The sequence below is a fragment of the Myotis yumanensis genome, unplaced genomic scaffold, assembly GCF_028538775.1.
Source record: "Myotis yumanensis isolate MYYU_CA2020_CCGP unplaced genomic scaffold, mMyoYum1.0.hap1 SCAF_23, whole genome shotgun sequence".
NCBI lineage: Eukaryota > Metazoa > Chordata > Mammalia > Chiroptera > Vespertilionidae > Myotis > Myotis yumanensis.
Genome location: NW_027223774.1, coordinates 8,546,248 through 8,564,539, shown reverse-complemented (window position 1 = coordinate 8,564,539; position 18,292 = coordinate 8,546,248). Strand labels below are relative to the sequence as shown.

Sequence of the window (18,292 nt, the reverse complement as noted above, 5' to 3'; positions counted from 1 at the left end):
CAATAAGCCAATAAGCCGTGTCAAGTCGTGGTGAAGGCAACAAATAAAATGGGATAAGCCGAAACCGGTTTGGCTCAGTGGATAGAGCGTTGGCCTGCGGACTGAAGGGTCCCAGGTTCGATTCCGGTCAAGGGCATGTACCTTGGTTGCGGGCACATCCCCAGTGGGGAGTGTGCAGGAGGCAGCTCATCGATGTTTCTCATCGATGTTTCTAGCTCTCTATCTCTCTCCCTTCCTCTCTGTAAAAAATCAATAAAATATATTTTAAAAATTATTTAAAAAATAAAGTGGGATAAGGAGAGAGGGAGATGGTGGCAAGAGCCAGTCTCCACAGGGGTCAGGGCAAGGCCTCTTTGAAGCCATGGCATGTGAGCAGGGACCAGAATAAAGCAAAGGGAAGAGCTTCCCAGGTGGAGGGAACCGCGGGAGGTGGGAGTAAGCTTGGTAATCCAGGGAACAGCAGGGGAAGTGTGTCCAGAGCAGAGTGGATAGGAAAAACAACAGCAGATGAGGTGAAGCAGTAGCCAGGGCAGGCTGTGCAGGGTCTGCAGAGGCAAGAAATATTTGCATGGAGTCTAAGAGTGATGGTAAACCATTGGGCGGCTTTCCACCATAGAGGTCAAGATCTGATTTCCAGCCCTAACCGGTTTGGCTCAATGGATAGAGCGGGCCTGTGGACTGAAAGGTCCCGGGTTCGATTCCGGCCAAGGGCATGTGCCTTAGTTGCGGGCTCGATCCCCAGTAGAGGGTGTGCAGGAGGCAGCTGGTCAATATTTCTCTCATCGATGTTTCTAACTCTCTATTCCTCTCCCTTCCTCTCTGTAAAAAAATCAATAAAATATATCTTTTTCAAAAAGGATCTGATTTCCATGGCCTCAAAGCTCACTCCAGCTACAGTGAGGACAGTGGACTGTAGGGGGCGCAAGATGATCAAGGTCGATTGGGATGCCTTTTTAAAAAAAGAATGCTTATTTTTCAATTCCAGTTGACAGACAACATCACATTCATTTCAGTGATTGCACATTAATGTGCCTTACAAAGTGTTCCCCCACCTCCAAGAAGTCTGGTACCCACCTAAGACCATAGTTACCACAATGGGATGGCTCCTGGGTTGCGGGCACTACAGAGCATTCTTCCCGTGTTAGCTCAGAGGTGTGATGGGCAGGGGTTGGTTCCCGATTCTACGGAGGATACGCTTGTGGCTCAGTGAAGGAGGTGGGACGCAAGACCCTTTTGCTGTGCTGCTGCTGGAAGCCAGGAACCTGGGTCCTTGTAGGTGGGCCTCTAATTCGCCTATGGCTTTGGGCAGGGGACCTTTTCCCTTCTGTTCAGCTGAGTTTCTGCCTCCCACCAGGAGGTGGGCGTTGGGTGAGATTTCTATGGTGCTTTAGGGCAGTGTTATTCAATAGGAATATGGTGTGGATCCTATATGTAATGATAAAGTTTCCTTTTTTTTTTTCATTTTTATTGATTGCTTTGAGAGAGACATCGATTTGTTGTTCCACTTATTTATGAACTTAGTGGTTCCTTTCTTGTATGTGCCCTGACCTGGGGTTGAACCCAAAACCTTGCGTGTGGGCATGGTGCTCTAACCAACTGAGCTACCCAGCCGTGGCTGTGATTTTCAAGGTTCTAATAGTCATATTTTATTTTTTTCTAATAGTCAGATTATAAAAGGGGGGAACAGGTAGCATTTAATTTTTAAAAATTTTTGTTAATCCTTACCCAAGGATTTTTTTCCATTGATTTTTTTTAGAGAGAGTGGGAGGAAGGGGGGGGGGAGAAACATTGATGTGAGAGAGACACGTCGATTGGTTGTCTCCCGCACACACCCGGACAGGGGCTGGGGATTGAACCTGCAAGTTACGCATGTGCCCTCCACCAGGAATCGAACCTGCGACCCTTTGGTGCCTGGGCCGACACGCCAACTACTGAGCAACACTGGCCAGGGTGCAACAGGTGACATTTAAATAACATTTTATTTGACTATATCCAAGATATGTAACCAATTTTTTTAATTTTTTACATTCCTTTTTTTTTTTTTTCTTTTGCTGAGTTTTTGAAATCCGGTGTGTCTGTTACACTTTCTATCTGGCTTCAGGCCCAACCACTCTTCAATCCACATGTGCTAGACATGAGGGTCCCCCTGGGGAGCTGGGGAAGATGCTATTCTCTGCCCCGACCACAAGGGGTCACTGTGCCCATGCCTGTGCATGGGCTGGCCGCTGCCTTCATGGGGAGCTCGGATATTCTCCCCTGGCCTGAGCCAGCCTCCGAGGGCGAGAGGCACAGGCTGGCAGGAACCTTAAGGCCCCACATGAACAGGGAAAACCTTCCGTGACCTCAAGAGCTGTGTGTTCATTCATTCATTCCACAAACGTTTATTGAGCATTTAATTTGTGACAGCAGCGACCAAAGCAAAAATCTGCCCCCGTGGGTGTTTTCCCTCCCCTTCCTTCCTCCCTTCCCCCTACCTCCCAGAGATAGGGTACCCAGCTCAGTGTGGGCTGCCGTGAAATGGTTCCCAAAGGAGGTAGTGCTCAACCCAGGACCCAGAAGGTAAGAATGAGCACGGGCCTGGCCGGTGTGGCTCCGTTGGTTGTGTGATGGCCTGGGCACCAAAGTGTCGCCGGTTCAATTTCCGATCAGGGGGCACACGCCGGGGTTGCGGGCTCGGTCCCTGGTTGGGGTCGTGTGCGGAGGGCGGCCGATCGAAATGTCTCTCTTACCTCTCTATCTCTTTCTCTCTTCCCCCTAAACATGTCCTTGGGTAGGGATGAAAAAAAAAACATAATAATAAGTAAATAAATAAGAATGATCACGGAAAGGGGTGGGAGGGGGACGAGAGAAGGGCCAGCACAAAGGATTTCGGGCAGGCCAGCCCGGAGCGCGGAGAACCTGTGCAGAATGGAAGGGCTGCTCCTGGCATAAGACCGCCGGGAGGAGCCGGCAAAGGCGGCCAGCCCCCCCCCCCCCCCCCCCCCGCCCCCCACCCAGGGGTCAGAGTGCTGCTGCACCTGTGCATGTTCAGCTCGGCTTATGGGGCACTGGGGAGAGTTTAGAGCAGACAGGGCTGCCCCGGGTGTCAGAATAATCCTCTCAGGCCGTGTCCAGGAGGCCAGGGATCGACCCAAACAGGCCATGGCCAGGGCGTGGGAGTGGCTGGGCTCAGATACGAGGGCTATTTACGAAGCCCTCGCCAAGGATTGGATGGAAATCCTGCTAAATAAACTTTAGGGTGTGTTTTGTAAGCACAAGAGTTTCCACACAAACCCACATGCAAGAGAAGTCTCTACGAAACAGACCGAGCGGAAACAAAGGTGTCTGGCACCCAGGCAGCCGGCCACAGTACACACGGGAGAGCCCTGCGGAGGGAGAAGGCCACACACAGTCCGCAGGGAAGGCGGGCAGGGTGTTGCTGAGGCGGGAGGCCCTGGTCTGCGGGGAGCCGGGCTGTTGCTGAGGTCTGTGGCCTCGGTGAATGCAGTCCCTACTTAGACCCAAGCGACTCTTAGAAGGACCAGGCAGATGGGACCCATTGCCCTGGGGCACCATCCCCTAGAGTCGGAAACATTCCTCCCTGCCAGTATTTGGGGCCCAGTCTCCCCCGCTCCCCCCATGAACACTCTCCCGGAGCCCGCTAGTTGGAGATTCCTGTCAGGTCTGAAGTGGTAGAGGCAGTGGATGCAGACATTCTGGAGAGAAGGCTCCGCGATCATCTCATGCGTCTGCCTGTATCCATAGAGCCCCGGCCACAGGCAAGTATGGGATCGGGCTCCCGGGACTCAGCAGTGAACATGTTAGGCACGGTCCCTGCCCTCACGAAGCTTCGGTTCTAGTTACAGACCCGTTTCTCCGTTTCATGAGCGTTTGACGGCGCACCTACTGTGCGCCCCTGGCACAGAAGCAGATAAAGCAGACAGAACCGCCCGCCCTTGTCCGAGCTGACACACAGATCGTGGGGGTCAGACTACACATCAAGTACATCAAGCAGGAGGGACCTCCAACGGGGACACGCACCCTCGAGAAAAAACACAAACAACAGCCACACACAAGGAAGCAAACACATAAAGCAACGATAGGTCGAAATCCGGCGTAGACAGGAGGCCACCAACGAAGCTACGACAGGAAGCAGAAGGGGAGATCTGCTCTTGCAAAGGTGGTCAGAGGGCAACCTTCCCACTGAGATTTGAAGGAGGATCATGGGCAGAGTGGTAGGAAGCCTGTCCCAGGCAGAGGAAACAGCCAAGATAAAGAAAGGCCCTGAGGTGGGAAGGCACCTACCATGTCAAGGTAATCGAAGAAGCCCAGGGGGCCGGAGGCACAGAGCCTGGTGGAGTGGGGGGCAGGGGGGCGGGGGGGAGGAGAAGGACATAAGCCAGGCTTGGGGTGCCCCAGGGTCATTTTGATTCCCCCTACAATTGCAGTGGGAAATGACATGGTTTTAAGCAGGTTTTGACCAGATACTGTTGTGTGTTTTAAGGACACATTGACTTGGTGTGGTGTCGGGGTGGGGGAGGCGGGGGAGGTGGGGACGGGGGTTGAATGTAGAAGCAGCTAGACCAAGTTGGATGCTGTTTTACCTGTCCAGGTGGCTTGCATGAGAGCGGGTGACAGGAGGTAAGTGGGTGATTCGCCATCTATTTTGGAGCCAAGGTGACTAGAATTGTCAAAGTGGGAGGTGGGAGCCAGGGCCACTGGGAAGAGGATCATTTACAGACAAGGGGAAGACGGGGCGGGGTGGGGGGTGGCAGGGAGGGAGGGGGGATACCATGGAGCCGAAACAAAAACAAGTGGGACGCAGCCACGGAGGGAGGTGAGGCCGAGATGTTTGTCGGCTGTTGACTTGGCATCAGGGGTGCCCAGGTGTGCACACAGTTGCCGCCTGGCACGTAGCAGACACAGGTGTTGGCTCAGAGGCCGTGGAGAGATTACCCAGAGGGAGTTTGGGTAATCAGAGACTCGTGAGGTCAGCAGCAGAGAGAGGCTTCGAGACAGCCGGGCTGGGGTTCGAATCCCAGCTCCCCCACCTGCTCATCAGGCCGACGTTGGGCAACTGTCCACATTTCTCTGTTTCCTCATCTGTCGAAGGAGAGTGTGTTTGCATGCATCTCACGGGGCTGATGGGGGAATCCGGCGAGACACGGCAGGTGGGCGGTAGGTACTGGGAAAATTGTCCACCGAGAACGTGCAGAAGACAGATGAGGGGCTGTGTGCTCATTGCAGACGCCCTCGCGCCAGGCTTTTCCAGGCTCGGGCAGCGGGCGGCACGCTCCCTGCCTCCCCTGGCACGGACAACAAACAGCCCGGCGATTGGCCGTCGCGGTTCCGGCCCGGACGACGCCACTTGCACAGGCGACTTCTGTCTTCCCGGTTTCCTCACCCATCACGCACGTACTAATGAGAGCCTCCAGCCTCAGGAAGCTGTTGGCGAGGATTAAATGCGATAATGTAGGCAAAGCCCTTGGCAACCTGCCCGGCCTTTAAATTTTTATTTTTGTTATAACTGGAGGTGGAGGCGGGCACCCGCTGACCCCGGGACTCGGGCGCTGACCCCCGGGTTGGGCAGTGTCCCTCCGTCCGTCCACATGGCCGGAGACCAACTCGGGCGGTCACCCATTCTCACGGTCACACCCCGGCCCCTATCTCCATCCGGAAGGGCTCCTCCTCTGAAACCACCAAATCCCACATCCCACTCCCTGACCACAGCCTCCCAGGGCTGTGGGTGGCTCCGTCCTACCTGTTTTTCCACCTCAGAGACACCCTGACCCTTCTCCTTCAGCCTCCCCTCCAAGCCCCTTCTGTCTCCACTTCCCCCACCCCACAGTCCACCCCTTTGTGACCCCCGCCACCCCCCCACCCCATCCTCAGCTTCCCTGTCTCAGCATCTGCCCCACCATCACACAGCCCTACATCTGCCTGTTCTTTGCTGGAGAAAAACAACAACAACAAAAAATCAACCAGCTGCTCAGATGGCTGCTCTGTCCATTCCCGAGGGCCCACTTCACCCGGCATGTTCTCTACAGTCATCCCTGCCCCCACCCCACCTGCCCAGGCCTCTCTCAGGAGATGTGATGGTTCCTGGTCTTCCCGCCTCCCCGGAGGAAACAGAAACGGCCCAACAGGCCCTCCCTCCACTTCCTGCCGCCTGACCCACACCCCACCGGCCACCCCAGCCGCCCTTTCCTCCTTCCTTCCTGGAACAATGGAAGAGGTGGTGTCGGCGGGGCCGCTGTCTGGGGCGAATCCCACCACGCTGGGCGGTTGCACCATCTGCCCCCTTGTTCTGGGACATCTGACTCCCTGGGGCTGTGAGCTCTCCGCAGGGGTTCGTCGGATCAGGGTGCCATCAGCTGCGTGTTGTGTAACCTCGGGCGGGTGACTCTGCTTCCTCCTCACGGGATAACAAGAGTCCCTTTCTCACGGGACCATGGGAAGGGTTCGGGGAGTTAATGTACACAAAAAAAAAAAAAAAAAAAAGCATTGAAACAGCGTTGGGCAGAGAGATGCAGACTGGGACCAGCACTCTGTGACCACGTGGGGAAGGGGGCCGTCTGCAAGCCGAGGAGAGAGGCCTCCACCTGCTGACACACCTTGAACTTGGACATCTAGCCTTCATAACTATGAGAAAATAACTACCTGTATTTTAAGCTCCCACCCCCCCCCCCACCCCCCATCCCCAAAATAAAACAGTGCTGGCACAAAAATCAGTGCTCGGATGGAACTGACTCCTCTCCTCATCTCCAAAGATTCGGAGAGTGAAGCAGAGGTTCAGCTAGTCCTGGAGTTTGAATGCTTCCTCCTGCATCTACCAGCTGGATGACCTTGGGCAAGCCACTTCCCCTCCCTCAGCCTCAGTTTCCCTGTCTGTAAAATGGGGACAAGATAGCCCCTGTCTCATGGAGCCCAGACTTCCCATAATCTCACTGCCCCCCCCCCCTTTTTTTTCTGCCCCAGTGACACGGCCTCCCCTCTGGTCCCCGGACACACCAGGACTCCTTCTCCCACCTCCAGGCCTTTGCACTGGCTGCTCCCTCAGCCTGGGACAATCTTCCCCCAGAGATCCCCATGGCTCGCTCCCCAACGACCTTTAAACCATTGCTCGAAGTTCCCCGCATCAGGACTTCCCTGCCCCTGCTCTCCTCCCTGCATTCTTATTATTTTTTCATATCACTCATATCTTGTCATATTATGTCCGATATTTCTTTCTTTTTTTAGAATATATTTTATTGATGTTCTACAGAGAGGAAGGGAGAGGGATAGAGAGTTAGAAACATCGATGAGAGAGAAACATCGATCAGCTGCCTCCTGCACACCCTCTACTGGGGATGTGCCCGCAACCAAGGTACATGCCCTTGACTGGAATCGAACCGGGGACCCTTCAGTCCGCAGGCAGACGCTCTATCCACTGAGCCAAACCAGTTAGGGCATGTCCTGTATTTCTTTAACTTTCTCTCTCCTGGTTGCCCCCTTTCCAGAATGTAAATTTTTTTTTTAAAGTTTTGAACAGCCCAGCTGTGTTTGACCTCCCATGCACATCCTCCTTAAAGAGCTACCTGTGCCCAGCTGGTGTGACTCAGTGGTTGAGCATCAACCTATGAACCAAGAGGTCACAGTTCAGTTTCCTGTCTGGGCACATGCCCGGGTTGCACGGGCTTGCCCCCCCAGCCGGGGGCATGCAGGATGTTGGTATTTCTCTCTCATCAATGTTCTATCCCTCCCTCTTTCTTTCTCTCTCTCTCAAAATCAATAAGAACATATTTATTTTAAAAAAAGGAGTTACCTACAATTCCCTGACACCTCTCTCTCCTGGTTTTCCTTCTAGCTCGTCCCTGGCTCCCTCTCACCCCTCCACTTCCTGCACCTCAGAGGCAGCCTCCTCCCACCCACTGGGGCCCTTCCTTGGGGTCCCTAATTGTCTCACTCAATCCTGTCTCCTCAGACCAGCTCCCCACTCTGGCTTCTAGTGCCATCTGTCCTGGGAACGCCCCATGGCTGTCTCTACCCAGACAGCTCCCCTAAACTCAAGACCTAGTCAGCCGTGAGGACCCTCAGGGCTCTTCCGTTCCCTGCTCAGAATCACCCTCAGGCCTCTTGCTTCTCCTGGCCAGGTCTCCCTCCAGCACTCTGAGCTCCGTCACCTCCTCCTTCCTGCAGGACTATCCTCAGAATCACTCCCTTCCCTCCCACCCCTGCCACAATCCCCCTGGGGAACTCCTACTCATCCGCAGGACCCAGCTTCGCACGCCCACCAGGGTCTTCCCGCTCCCCAGGCTCCATCAGGCCCTTGGCCAACATCCCCCGTCAGAGGCCCTGTGGACCTTTCTCACCAGACTGTGAGCTCCTTGAAGGCAAGACTGTGGCCATATGTTTGTTCATTCATTCATTCATTCAATCATTCATCAAATATTTATTAACACCACAGCATGGCAAACAACACTGTGCTAAGCTGTTGGGTGGAGTGGGGAGCAGAGTTTAGTCTGGCGAGAAGGGAGTGAGTAAGCGGGAGTGGCCCTGAGGGGGCTCGAGGGCTGGGCTGGGCCGCGATAAGGCGGTTCTGAGCCTTATATGTGGTTGCATCCCCGGCCTTCTCAGCTCCCGTGGGCTCCGTGAGGCCGCCTGCTTGAGCCAAGAGTTCTTCCCAGGATGAGGGAGACACTGGAGACAAGCTCAGTGGAGGGTCCCCGTGAACCCCTCAGAGCAAAGCTTTCTCCTCAAACCGGGGTCAAGGGCTTGTGTTTGCCAGGAGGTTCCGTGACGTGGGCAACTCTTTATCCTGAAATGGTTATAGATCAGGGGTGGGCAACCTTTTTGTGAGTGCGTGCCGAAACCAGCAAAATCTCTGACTCAAAATTCTTCTGCGGGCCAACCCTAATTTTTTGAGAACATGTTACTCCTACTTGATATCTCTTAAGGTGTACGTATGTGAAGAACCTCGAAGAAATAATAAAATTCACTCGAGCGACAAAAACACAGTATATGATGACGGAAAATACATTTATTTTTTAATGTATACCTGTACACTGCTAGTCCGACAGGAAACTTTATGACTCCGTTTGATATTATCAGTGGGACTTTTGCTGCTGCATCACTGATGACAGAGATTTTACATCAGGTTTTTATTTCGTGACCTTCAGAGATACGCACGAGCTACTACTTTCATCCGTCAGGCTACTCCTATTACGAGACTTAACAGAATTCATCACCGAGAACAAAGATTCACCATTGTAAATGGAAGATTATAAAAGAGAGGGTTTCGCGTGCCAGCAAAAGTTACTGGCGTGCCGTGTTTGGCACGCGTGCCAGGGGTTGCCCACCCCTGTTATAGATTCACAGGGCATTACACAAACAGCTCACACAGTTCCCGTGTCCCCTCCCCGGATGGTGATGCCTAGTGGACTGTGGCCCAACCTCAGGCCCAGGCCATCCACAAGGGTCAGCTTGACTCCAGATCTTTTTAAAATTGAATTTATTGAGGTGACATTGGCTAATGAAATTGTACAGGGCAGGGCTCTAGGCCTCAGGTCTTATCCTGCGTCCATTGCTTACATGTGTCCATCTGCCTGTGCGTGTGTGCACGTGTGTACACATGTGTTTCTATGTAACTTTATCCCAGGCGTAGCTCGGTGTAAGACACGGAACTGGTCCCTCATCACAGAGCAGGCCCCTGGAGCCGCCCACCTCTCTGCCCCCTGAGAATTCTTTCTTTTTTTACATGTTTTTATTCTAAACTTTTAGAAAGAGAGGAAGGGAGAGGGATCGAGAGAGAGAAACATCGATGAAACAGGAGCATCAGCAATAGGCTGCCTCCCGCGTGGCCCCTACTGGGGATCGAGCCCGCAGCCTGCAATCGAACCAGAGATCTCTGGGTTCCTGGGTCCACACTCAACCGCTGAGCCCCACTGGCCGGGCCGGAGAATTCTTTCTTTACAAAGGGGGGTTCAGTGTTGCCCGGCTCTGGCGGCTCAGTGGATTGAGCATCACCCCAGGGACCACGAGGTCCTGGGTTCGATTCCAGTCAAGGTCACGTGCCTGGGCTGGGGACTCGATCCCCAGTGTGGGGTGTGCAGGAGGCAGCCGATGAATGATTCCCTCTCATCATTGATGTTTCTCTCTCTCTCCCCCTCTCTCTTCCTCTCTGAAATCAATAAAAATATATTTTAAAAAAACAATAAGGGGGTTCAGTGTTTTAGCTCAGCATCTGGCCCTTCTGTGTCACCAGGGCCCCAGCCAAGGCCTTCAGCACAAAGCAGGGCGCCCCCTCCGTGGGGTCGGTTGGCGGGAAGCAGACCTGCCCAGGGCCCAGGTGGGCGTGGGCGTCCGGAACCCAGCGGTCCCCAGGTGCAGGCAGAGGCAGGCTCAGCTCAGGGCAGCCGGGCCCAGGCGAGGAAAAGTGGTTGGGGAGCCAGCCCTGGGCCGGCCAGGGAGGGAGGGAGGGAGAAAACAGAGGCGGCCTCCTGAGTCACCGCGGCTGGGCTGCTCAGGCCCTGAGACAAATTGCAGTCATTAGGGACTTTAAGAGGCTGGGGGAGGGGCTGGGCACCGAGACCCTGCTCCCAGTTAGGACGGGTTCCCCAAACCCAGGGCTCCCCACCTCGGCCTTCCTGAAAACTTCCTTCATCTCACCGCTATCTCTCCAGCTCTCTCGGGGTCCCTGTCTCCCTCTCTCCGGGTCTCCATGGCTTTCTGTGTCCCTGGGCACAGAGCCTCCCTGTCCCTGACCGGGACCCTGCTCCCTCACCTCCCAGGACTGTGAGGACCATAAAGTGAGAAAGCGTGGGAGACAGGCCTGGCCAGTCCCAGGTGCCTCCTGCACCTCCCGCTCCTGCCGGCTCCCTGGTCCCCCCCTCCTGCCTCTCTCTCTGCTGCGTCACCTTCCCCTGTCCGTGTCCCCATCACCTGTCTTGCATCCACCACTCTCATCTTCCTCTATCATCGTTGCTCTCAATCCTCACCTGTGTGTTTGAGGGGGAGGGGGGCCCCTCTTTTCTCTCTCTTTGTGTCCCTTCCCATTCGGTCTGCACCTTCTTCCCTGGTCTCTCTGCTTCTCGCTCAGCTTTTCCACTCTGACCTCTCCACGCATCTCTCTCTGTGCCCCCTGCCCCGCCTTGTCTCTTTCCATCTGCCTCCCCTGTCCCCGTCCCTCTCAGCTCTGCCTCTCCCACTTCTCTCTGGGCCTGTATTTGTCTTAACTCTTTTCCCTGTCTCTCCACCTTCAGGTACATTTCCAACCTCTGTCCCTCCCTCTCGCAGCCCCTCCCAGTGCCTTCCTCAGAGCCCCTCCACCCCCACCCCATCCGCCCTGCCCTGCCCTGGGGTCCCCTCCCTGGACCCCTTCCAGATCCTAACACCTTTATGGGGCGGGCAGGTTCACATGAACAATTGTGGCTGCTTTTCTGGCCAGAGAGGGAGGGAGGAGATGGTACCCGGGAGTCTTGGAATGGGAACTAAGCAATTAATAAAATGTTAGGAGAAGGGCGGGGGGCGGGGGGGCGGGGGGGGCGGGGGGGCGGGGGGAGAAGCTGGGCAGGGCCAACTGCCCAGACCAGGGATAAAAGGGATCTACAGCGTGACTGGGAGGTGAGACACCATCCCCACTTCCTCCTCCCAGGAAGACATCAAGGCCCGACGTGCTCCATGGTCAGCATCCTCCCTCCAAGTCGCCAAGGACCCGGGATCCATGTCTCTAAGGGTCTCAGTCTCCGTGTGAGAGGCTCTCGCTGCCTCTCTGGCCCTCGGCCTCTGGTCCTGACGCAGCCTCCTTCTCTCTCACTTTCTCTCTGTTTTTTTTTTGCCAGAACCCAAAGCCCGCGTCCCCAGAATGCTCCTCCTGCTGACCGCACTTCAGATCTGGGCTCTAGGTAAGCAGTGGGGTCCGGGGTAGGAGATGCCCCGGAGACGCTGAGAAAGGAGGGGCAAAGGGCCCTGGGGACCAGGATGCTTGTGGGTGACCTGGTGAGGAGGAGAGGGGGGCTGTAGTTTGGAAATCAGGGCTGAGGGATGGGCTGGAGCCGGGCCTGAGAGCTGACTTGTGGTGACATCGCAGTTTTAGGGCATAGGGTGCTCCCAAATGCTGGTGGGGGTGACGATGGGGTGGCAGGGATGTGGTGTGGAGTATGGAGTGGGTGTGGGGAGAGATGGTGGGACCCGGGGACCACATGGAGTGGGGAGTTTGGGGATGGGACAGGGAGCTCATTGAATGTTTTAGGGGAGGGTCGAGGGGCGTATTGAGATAGAAAGTGTCTGTGGGAGAATGCCGTTGAGGGCAGGACACATAGCAAGGCCCTGGGTGAGATCATGGGAAGGGGGTCAGTAAGCTCCCTATTGCGTTGGAGCAGAAATGGAGGCCCTGTGGGTGGGGCTGACGGAGGGGGTGGGTCAAGGGTTCAGCAAAGAAAGTGGGGAGGTTGGGTCCTGGAGATCCTCGATTGCTGGGGGCTGGAGGGCATTTGCTCACCTGCTCTTCCCACCCCCATCCCTGCCTGTTCCTAGCCGGGGCCCAGAGGCAAGAGGATGAGAACAAAATAATTGGCGGCTACTCCTGCATCCAGCACTCCCAGCCGTGGCAGGCAGCCCTGCTGGCCGGCCCCGCCTGCCGCTTGCATTGCGGAGGGGCCCTGCTGTCAGAACACTGGGCCATCACCGCCGCCCACTGCTCCCTCCCGTGAGTGGCACCCTCCCCTACTCTTATGCCAAGTGACCTACAGTTCGGAGGCCCAGAGCTCAGCTGAGAACCCTGGACCCCTGTGCAGAGCCCAACGGAGTAGCTGGGTCCAGGTTTGGGGGTCTAGAGAAGAGCCTAGAACCTCAGACACAGCTCCGCGTATGGAATCCAGCCACGCCTCTTGAACTCGGTTTAGATTCTGAGAGCAGATGGAGAGTTTAGAACCCCCCATACGCCAGCCTGGAGGCCCCCACAGAACCTAGAACTGACTGCGTAACCTCAGGATCCCTACGGAGGCCGGGGCCCACAAAGAGACCAAGATTAGGAGCCCATTCTAGGTAGGTGGTTGAATTTGGGGCACAGTCTACCTTTAGAAACTCAGGGTCCACTCTCAGACAGAACACTGCCTAGATAGAACCCAGAGTCTGGTTCAGAACCTACAATCCAGCCATAAGTTCGGAACCCCACTTAGAGCTGGGACATACAGCTCAGAGAGTAGGGTAGAAGCAGGACCGGGAGCCCGTTCCAGATCCAATGTTTAGTCCAGAGTCTACAGCTCCTGGTTGAGCAGCCTAGAACCCAGACCCCAACCCAGTGTCTAGAACCCAGAATTCAGACCGTAACCCGAAGCCCCACGCAGAACTCATCACCTCTCTAAGCTTCTGCACCTAAACCTAGAAACCCAGGCCTCCAATGAGAGCTCTCCGTCCAACTGCCTACGAACCAGGTCCAATGCCATAAACGGAAGTTCCCTTTAGAACAGCGGTTCTCAACCTGTGGGTCGCGACCCCTTTGGGGGTCAAATGACCCTTTCACAGGGGTCGCCTAAGACCATCGTAAAACACATATATAATTACATATTGTTTTTGTGATTAATCACTATGCCTTAATTATGTTCAATTTGTAACAATGAAATTGGGGGTCACCACAACATGAAGAACTGGATTAAAGGGTCGCGGCATTAGGAAGGTTGAGAACCACTGCTTTAGAACCTAGAGGGCAGAACTCAGCCCAGAGTCTAGGATGCGAAGCCCAGAGTGCCAACCAGCGTCTAGACACGTGGGTCCGGGAGCTCATTCTAGAGCCCAGAGCCCAACCGGAGGCCGAGGGCTCAGACCACAGTCTAGTCGACCAAGAGCCCAGACAAACCAGTGATTCGATGTGAACAGCCCAGCCCAGAATCAAGACCTCGGACCGATGTTTAGGACCCTAAGCCCAACTGCAGCACAGAGCTCCAACCACTGTCCAAAGCCAGAGCTGAAGCAAGAATCCAAAACTCAACCTAGAAACTAGAGCTCATATCAACATCCAAAATCCACAGCTTGGGTATTTTTTTTGTTTTAATTGATTTCAGAGAGGAAGGGAGAAGGAGAGAGAGATAGACACATCAATGATGAGAGAGAATCATTGATCGGCTACCTCCTGCATGTCCCCCTACTGGGGATGGAGCCCACAACCCGGGCATGTGCCCTTGACTGGAATTGAACCCAAGACCCTTCAGATGCTCTATCCACTGATAGGGTCTTAATCTATCAGTCCGTACAGCATCCTCCCCCTGCCCCCAAAACGGAAAGCTCAAACCAACCTCTAGAACCCAGATTCAAGCCATCCTGCAGAGCTCAAAACAGACCCCTCAGCCTGCCCGACCAGTATCTAGAAAGGGTGCCACAACCCACACTCCCATCTAGAACCCCAGTCCCCGCTTAGATTCCAAAATTCAAAAGGTCGGGAACCCAGAGGCCAGGCGAGAACGGGGACGGAGGCTCCCTGGAGCCCATTCCAGAATTTTGATTCTGATTTAGAGCCTGGAGCCGTAGCCCTGAGTATGGCGTAGAACACAGAGCAGAGAACCCGGCCCCGGCCATCGCCTTACCCCCGCAGACAGAAGCCAGAGCACAGCTCACGAGAGGAGGGGGCGGATGGGCCTGGGCGGAGAAAGGATACCCAGCAAATGCCCAGCCCCCAGGCAGAGGGAGTGGGGAGGGGTCTCCGGGTCAGATCCTGAGCAGCGCTCCTCTCTCGGGTCCCGGGCCAGGATCCTGCGGGTCGCTCTGGGCAAACACAACCTGAAGAGGCGGGAGGCCACCCAGCAGGTGCTGCGCGTGGCCCGCCGGGTGCCCCATCCCCAGTACAACCCCCGGACCCACGACAACGACCTGATGTTGCTGCGGCTGCAGCGGCCGGCCCGGCTGGGGAGCGCGGTCAGGCCCATCCCCGTGGCCAGGACCTGCGCCAGCCCACAGACACCCTGCCTCGTGTCCGGCTGGGGCACCACGTCCAGCCCCATCGGTGAGGACTCCTGCCCCCCTGGAAAGGGGCGAGCTGGGGGCTCGGGGGGCTGGGCTCCGGGTCCGAGGGAGGAGGCGGGGGGCCCCCACATTCCAGGGTGCCTGGTGGAGGGTAGACCCCAAGTCCTGACCACTCAGTGCCTCCCCAGCCAGGTACCCCAACGCTCTGCAGTGCGTGAACATCAGTATCACCCCCCGGCAGCAGTGTCAGCAGGCCTACTCCGGCGCCATCACCGACGGCATGGTCTGTGCGGGAACCCCGGAAGGCGGGAAGGACTCTTGTCAGGTGAGGCCCAGGGTGAGAGCCGGAGGAAGTGGGGTGTGGGGGGGGTGGGGGTGGCTCGGGGCCAGGACTTCAATGCAAAAGGACCTCAGGAGCATCTAAGACAGTGGTTCCCAAACTTATTTGGCCTACCGCCCCCTTTCCAGAAAAAAATATTACTCAGCGCCCCCTGGAAATTAATTTTTTTTTTAAATTTTAATAGCAATTAAACAGAAAGATCTATGTATTAATGTTCCTACCTTTTTCGTAAAATATAGTTAAGAAAGGTGTAAATTAGAAACATTGACGTTTGAAATTATGAAACTATTTATTGAACTCAGAATAGAAAGGTAATACAAAAAAAGTTAGAACAGATGCACCTGTGGCCATCACCGCCCCTCTGGATCGCTGCAGCGCCCACCAGGGGACGGTAGCGCCCACTTTGGGAATCACTGATCTAAGACCTTGAGCGATAGGAGTAGCCGGGCGACCTCCCAGCTGTGAGCTGTGGGAACGGACCTAATCCCTCTGTGCCTCAGTTTCCTCCTCTGTCAAGCGGAGGCAGCACCGCTTAGAGCAGTTGGCAGATCAGACGAGCTGGTCCGTGGAAAGCGCGCGGAGCGGTGCCTGCACGCGGCTCCGATCGCTGCTGTCCTTGTCCTGACCGTGCACCTGGGAATCTGTGCTCGGGGCCTCCCGGCACCTTACTCCATCCCCAGGAGATGGCTCCAGAGTCAGGGGGGTGTGATGAGCCACACACAGTTTTCTAGAGACACAGCTAAGATGAAGGGGGGGGCTCCGTGAGGCCCCGAGACAGCAGGGAGCAAAGAGGGAAGGAAGGGACCCAACCCTGGGGCTGATGTCTGCAGTCTTTCCACCGCCCGCACCCCCACCCCCCACCCCTCCCAGGTGTCAGCCATGTGCCTCCCCATCTCCGCCTTTTGGCTTCTCTATGCACATGGCTCTGTCCATCTGCTCACGGGTGTCTGCACTGGGGTCTGTCCCCCTCAGGGAGACTCCGGAGGACCCCTGGTGTGCCACGGGAAACTCCAGGGCCTGGTGTCCTGGGGGATGGAGCGCTGTGCCCTGCCTGGCTACCCCGGAGTCTACACCAACCTCTGCAAGTACTACGACTGGATCCAGCAAACCATACTGGGCGCGTGATCGCCAGTGTGAGGGAATACGGATGCCCACCCGCTGCCCAGACCTGCTCTCTCCACTCAAGACCAGTGGCTCGTCTCCCAGACCCAGGATTCCAGGCCCCCAGCCCCTCAGACCCAGGATTCCAGGCCCCCAGCTTCCTCCTCCCTCAGACCCAGGAGTCCAGGCCCCCAGGCCACTCCTCCCTCAGACCCAGGAGTCCAGGCCTCCAGCCCCTCCTCCCTCAGACCCAGGAGTCCAGGCCCCCAGCCCCTCCTCCCTCAGACCCAGGGGTCCAGGCCCCCAGCCCCTCCTCCCTCAGACCCAGGAGTCCAGGCCCCCAGGCCCCTCCTCCCTCAGACCCAGGAGTCCAGGCCCCCAGCCCCTCCTCCCTCAGACCCAGGAGTCCAGGCCCCCAGGCCCCTCCTCCCTCAGACCCAGGGGTCCAGGCCCCCAGCCCCTCCTCCCTCAGACCCAGGAGTCCAGGCCCCCAGCCCCCTCCTCCCTCAGACCCAGGAGTCCAGGCCCCCAGCCCCCTCCTCCCTCAGACCCAGGAGTCCAGGCCCCCAGCCCCTCCTCCCTCAGACCCAGGAGTCCAGGCCCCCAGCCCCCTCCTCCCTCAGACCCAGGCATTATTCTATTTATTGGGAGTTCAGGCCCCCAGCATCCTGGTCCTAACCCCTGACTCAGAACTTCCCTCTCCCAGAGGGTCCCTCAGATGTTCCCTCCCACCCCCATAGCATCATCACCCTTAGACACAGAGGCGGGAGCATGAAGGCACCAAACTTGGCAACATATTCCGAAGAAGACAGTTTTCAAAACGCTTAGCGTCTCTGTAAACCAGATGAATAATAATAATAAAAATGGAATAATCCTAGATTCCGTTCATCTGTTCATGTAATTCATCCAACCTACGTGCACACAGCAGCTCCCCTGTGCACAGCGAGGCCGTGTCTGACCGGCTGAATGGGTCACCTGTGGTCCCTGGGTGTTCCCTGGGGGTCTACCAGACCCCCCTCCATTGGGATGGTGTGAAGAAGGAGCCCCCCCCTCCCCCCCCAGCTCTGCAGTGTCGCCCCTCCCTGGCCTCTGGGCTGCGTCCTGTGAGCGGGGACTGCTGAGGTCCAGGGCAGGGAGGGCAAAGATGTACTGTGTTTCCTGGAAAACCCTATGCAAATGAGCAGTCTTTTTCCTAATCAGATCTCAGGTGAAGAGAGTCGAGTTAATCACACTTTGAAGTTCAAGTCCTGGCAGGGCCCGGCTCTCAGCAGCTGTATTGGTGTATTTCCACCTCTCATCCCTGGCCTCGGTCTCCTCCCTCCCCAGCGGCACCGACGCAGATGGCCTCAGATGCCAGTGCGCTGTTGCTTCTAACTTACAGGAAACCATCGTGTTATGAATTTCATCTTCTTTCTTACTTTCATTCATCGACAGCTATTTGTGGGGGCACCTACTATGCGCCAGACATTGGTCTACTTCTCTGCCTCCTACTGTGTGCCAGGCAGTGGTCTACTGACTAGGCACCTACTGTGTGCCAGGCATTGGTCTACTATTAGACACCTACTGTGTGTCAGACATTGGCTTATTATTGGGCATCTACTATGTGCCAGGCATTATTCTATTTAGTGCGCCCCTACTGTGTACCAGACACTGGTCTACTGATTAGACACCTACTGTGTACCAGGCACTGGTCTACTGATTAGGCACCTACTGTGTACCAGGCACTGGTCTACTGATTAGACACCTACTGTGTACCAGGCACTGGTCTACTGATTAGGCACCTACTGTGTGCCAGGCACTGGTCTACTGATTAGGCACCTACTGTGTGCCAGGCACTGGTCTACTGATTAGGCACCTACTGTGTACCAGGCACTGGTCTACTGATTAGGCACCTACTGTGTACCAGGCACTGGTCTACTGATTAGGTACCTATTGTGT

The 18,292-nt window shown here is 55.9% G+C and overlaps 1 protein-coding gene across 1 annotated transcript; it reads left to right on the top strand.

The window, feature by feature from the left end:
• Positions 1–11,806: 11,806 nt before the first annotated feature.
• KLK14 (kallikrein related peptidase 14) lies at positions 11,807–16,559 on the top strand. The gene is made up of 5 exons (XM_070401979.1): positions 11,807–11,861; positions 12,493–12,664; positions 14,700–14,953; positions 15,102–15,238; positions 16,226–16,559. Exons 1-5 carry the CDS (start codon positions 11,822–11,824, stop codon positions 16,376–16,378), a joined length of 756 nt encoding a protein of 251 aa, XP_070258080.1. The 5' UTR covers positions 11,807–11,821; the 3' UTR covers positions 16,379–16,559.
• The last annotated feature ends 1,733 nt before the right edge of the window (positions 16,560–18,292 follow it).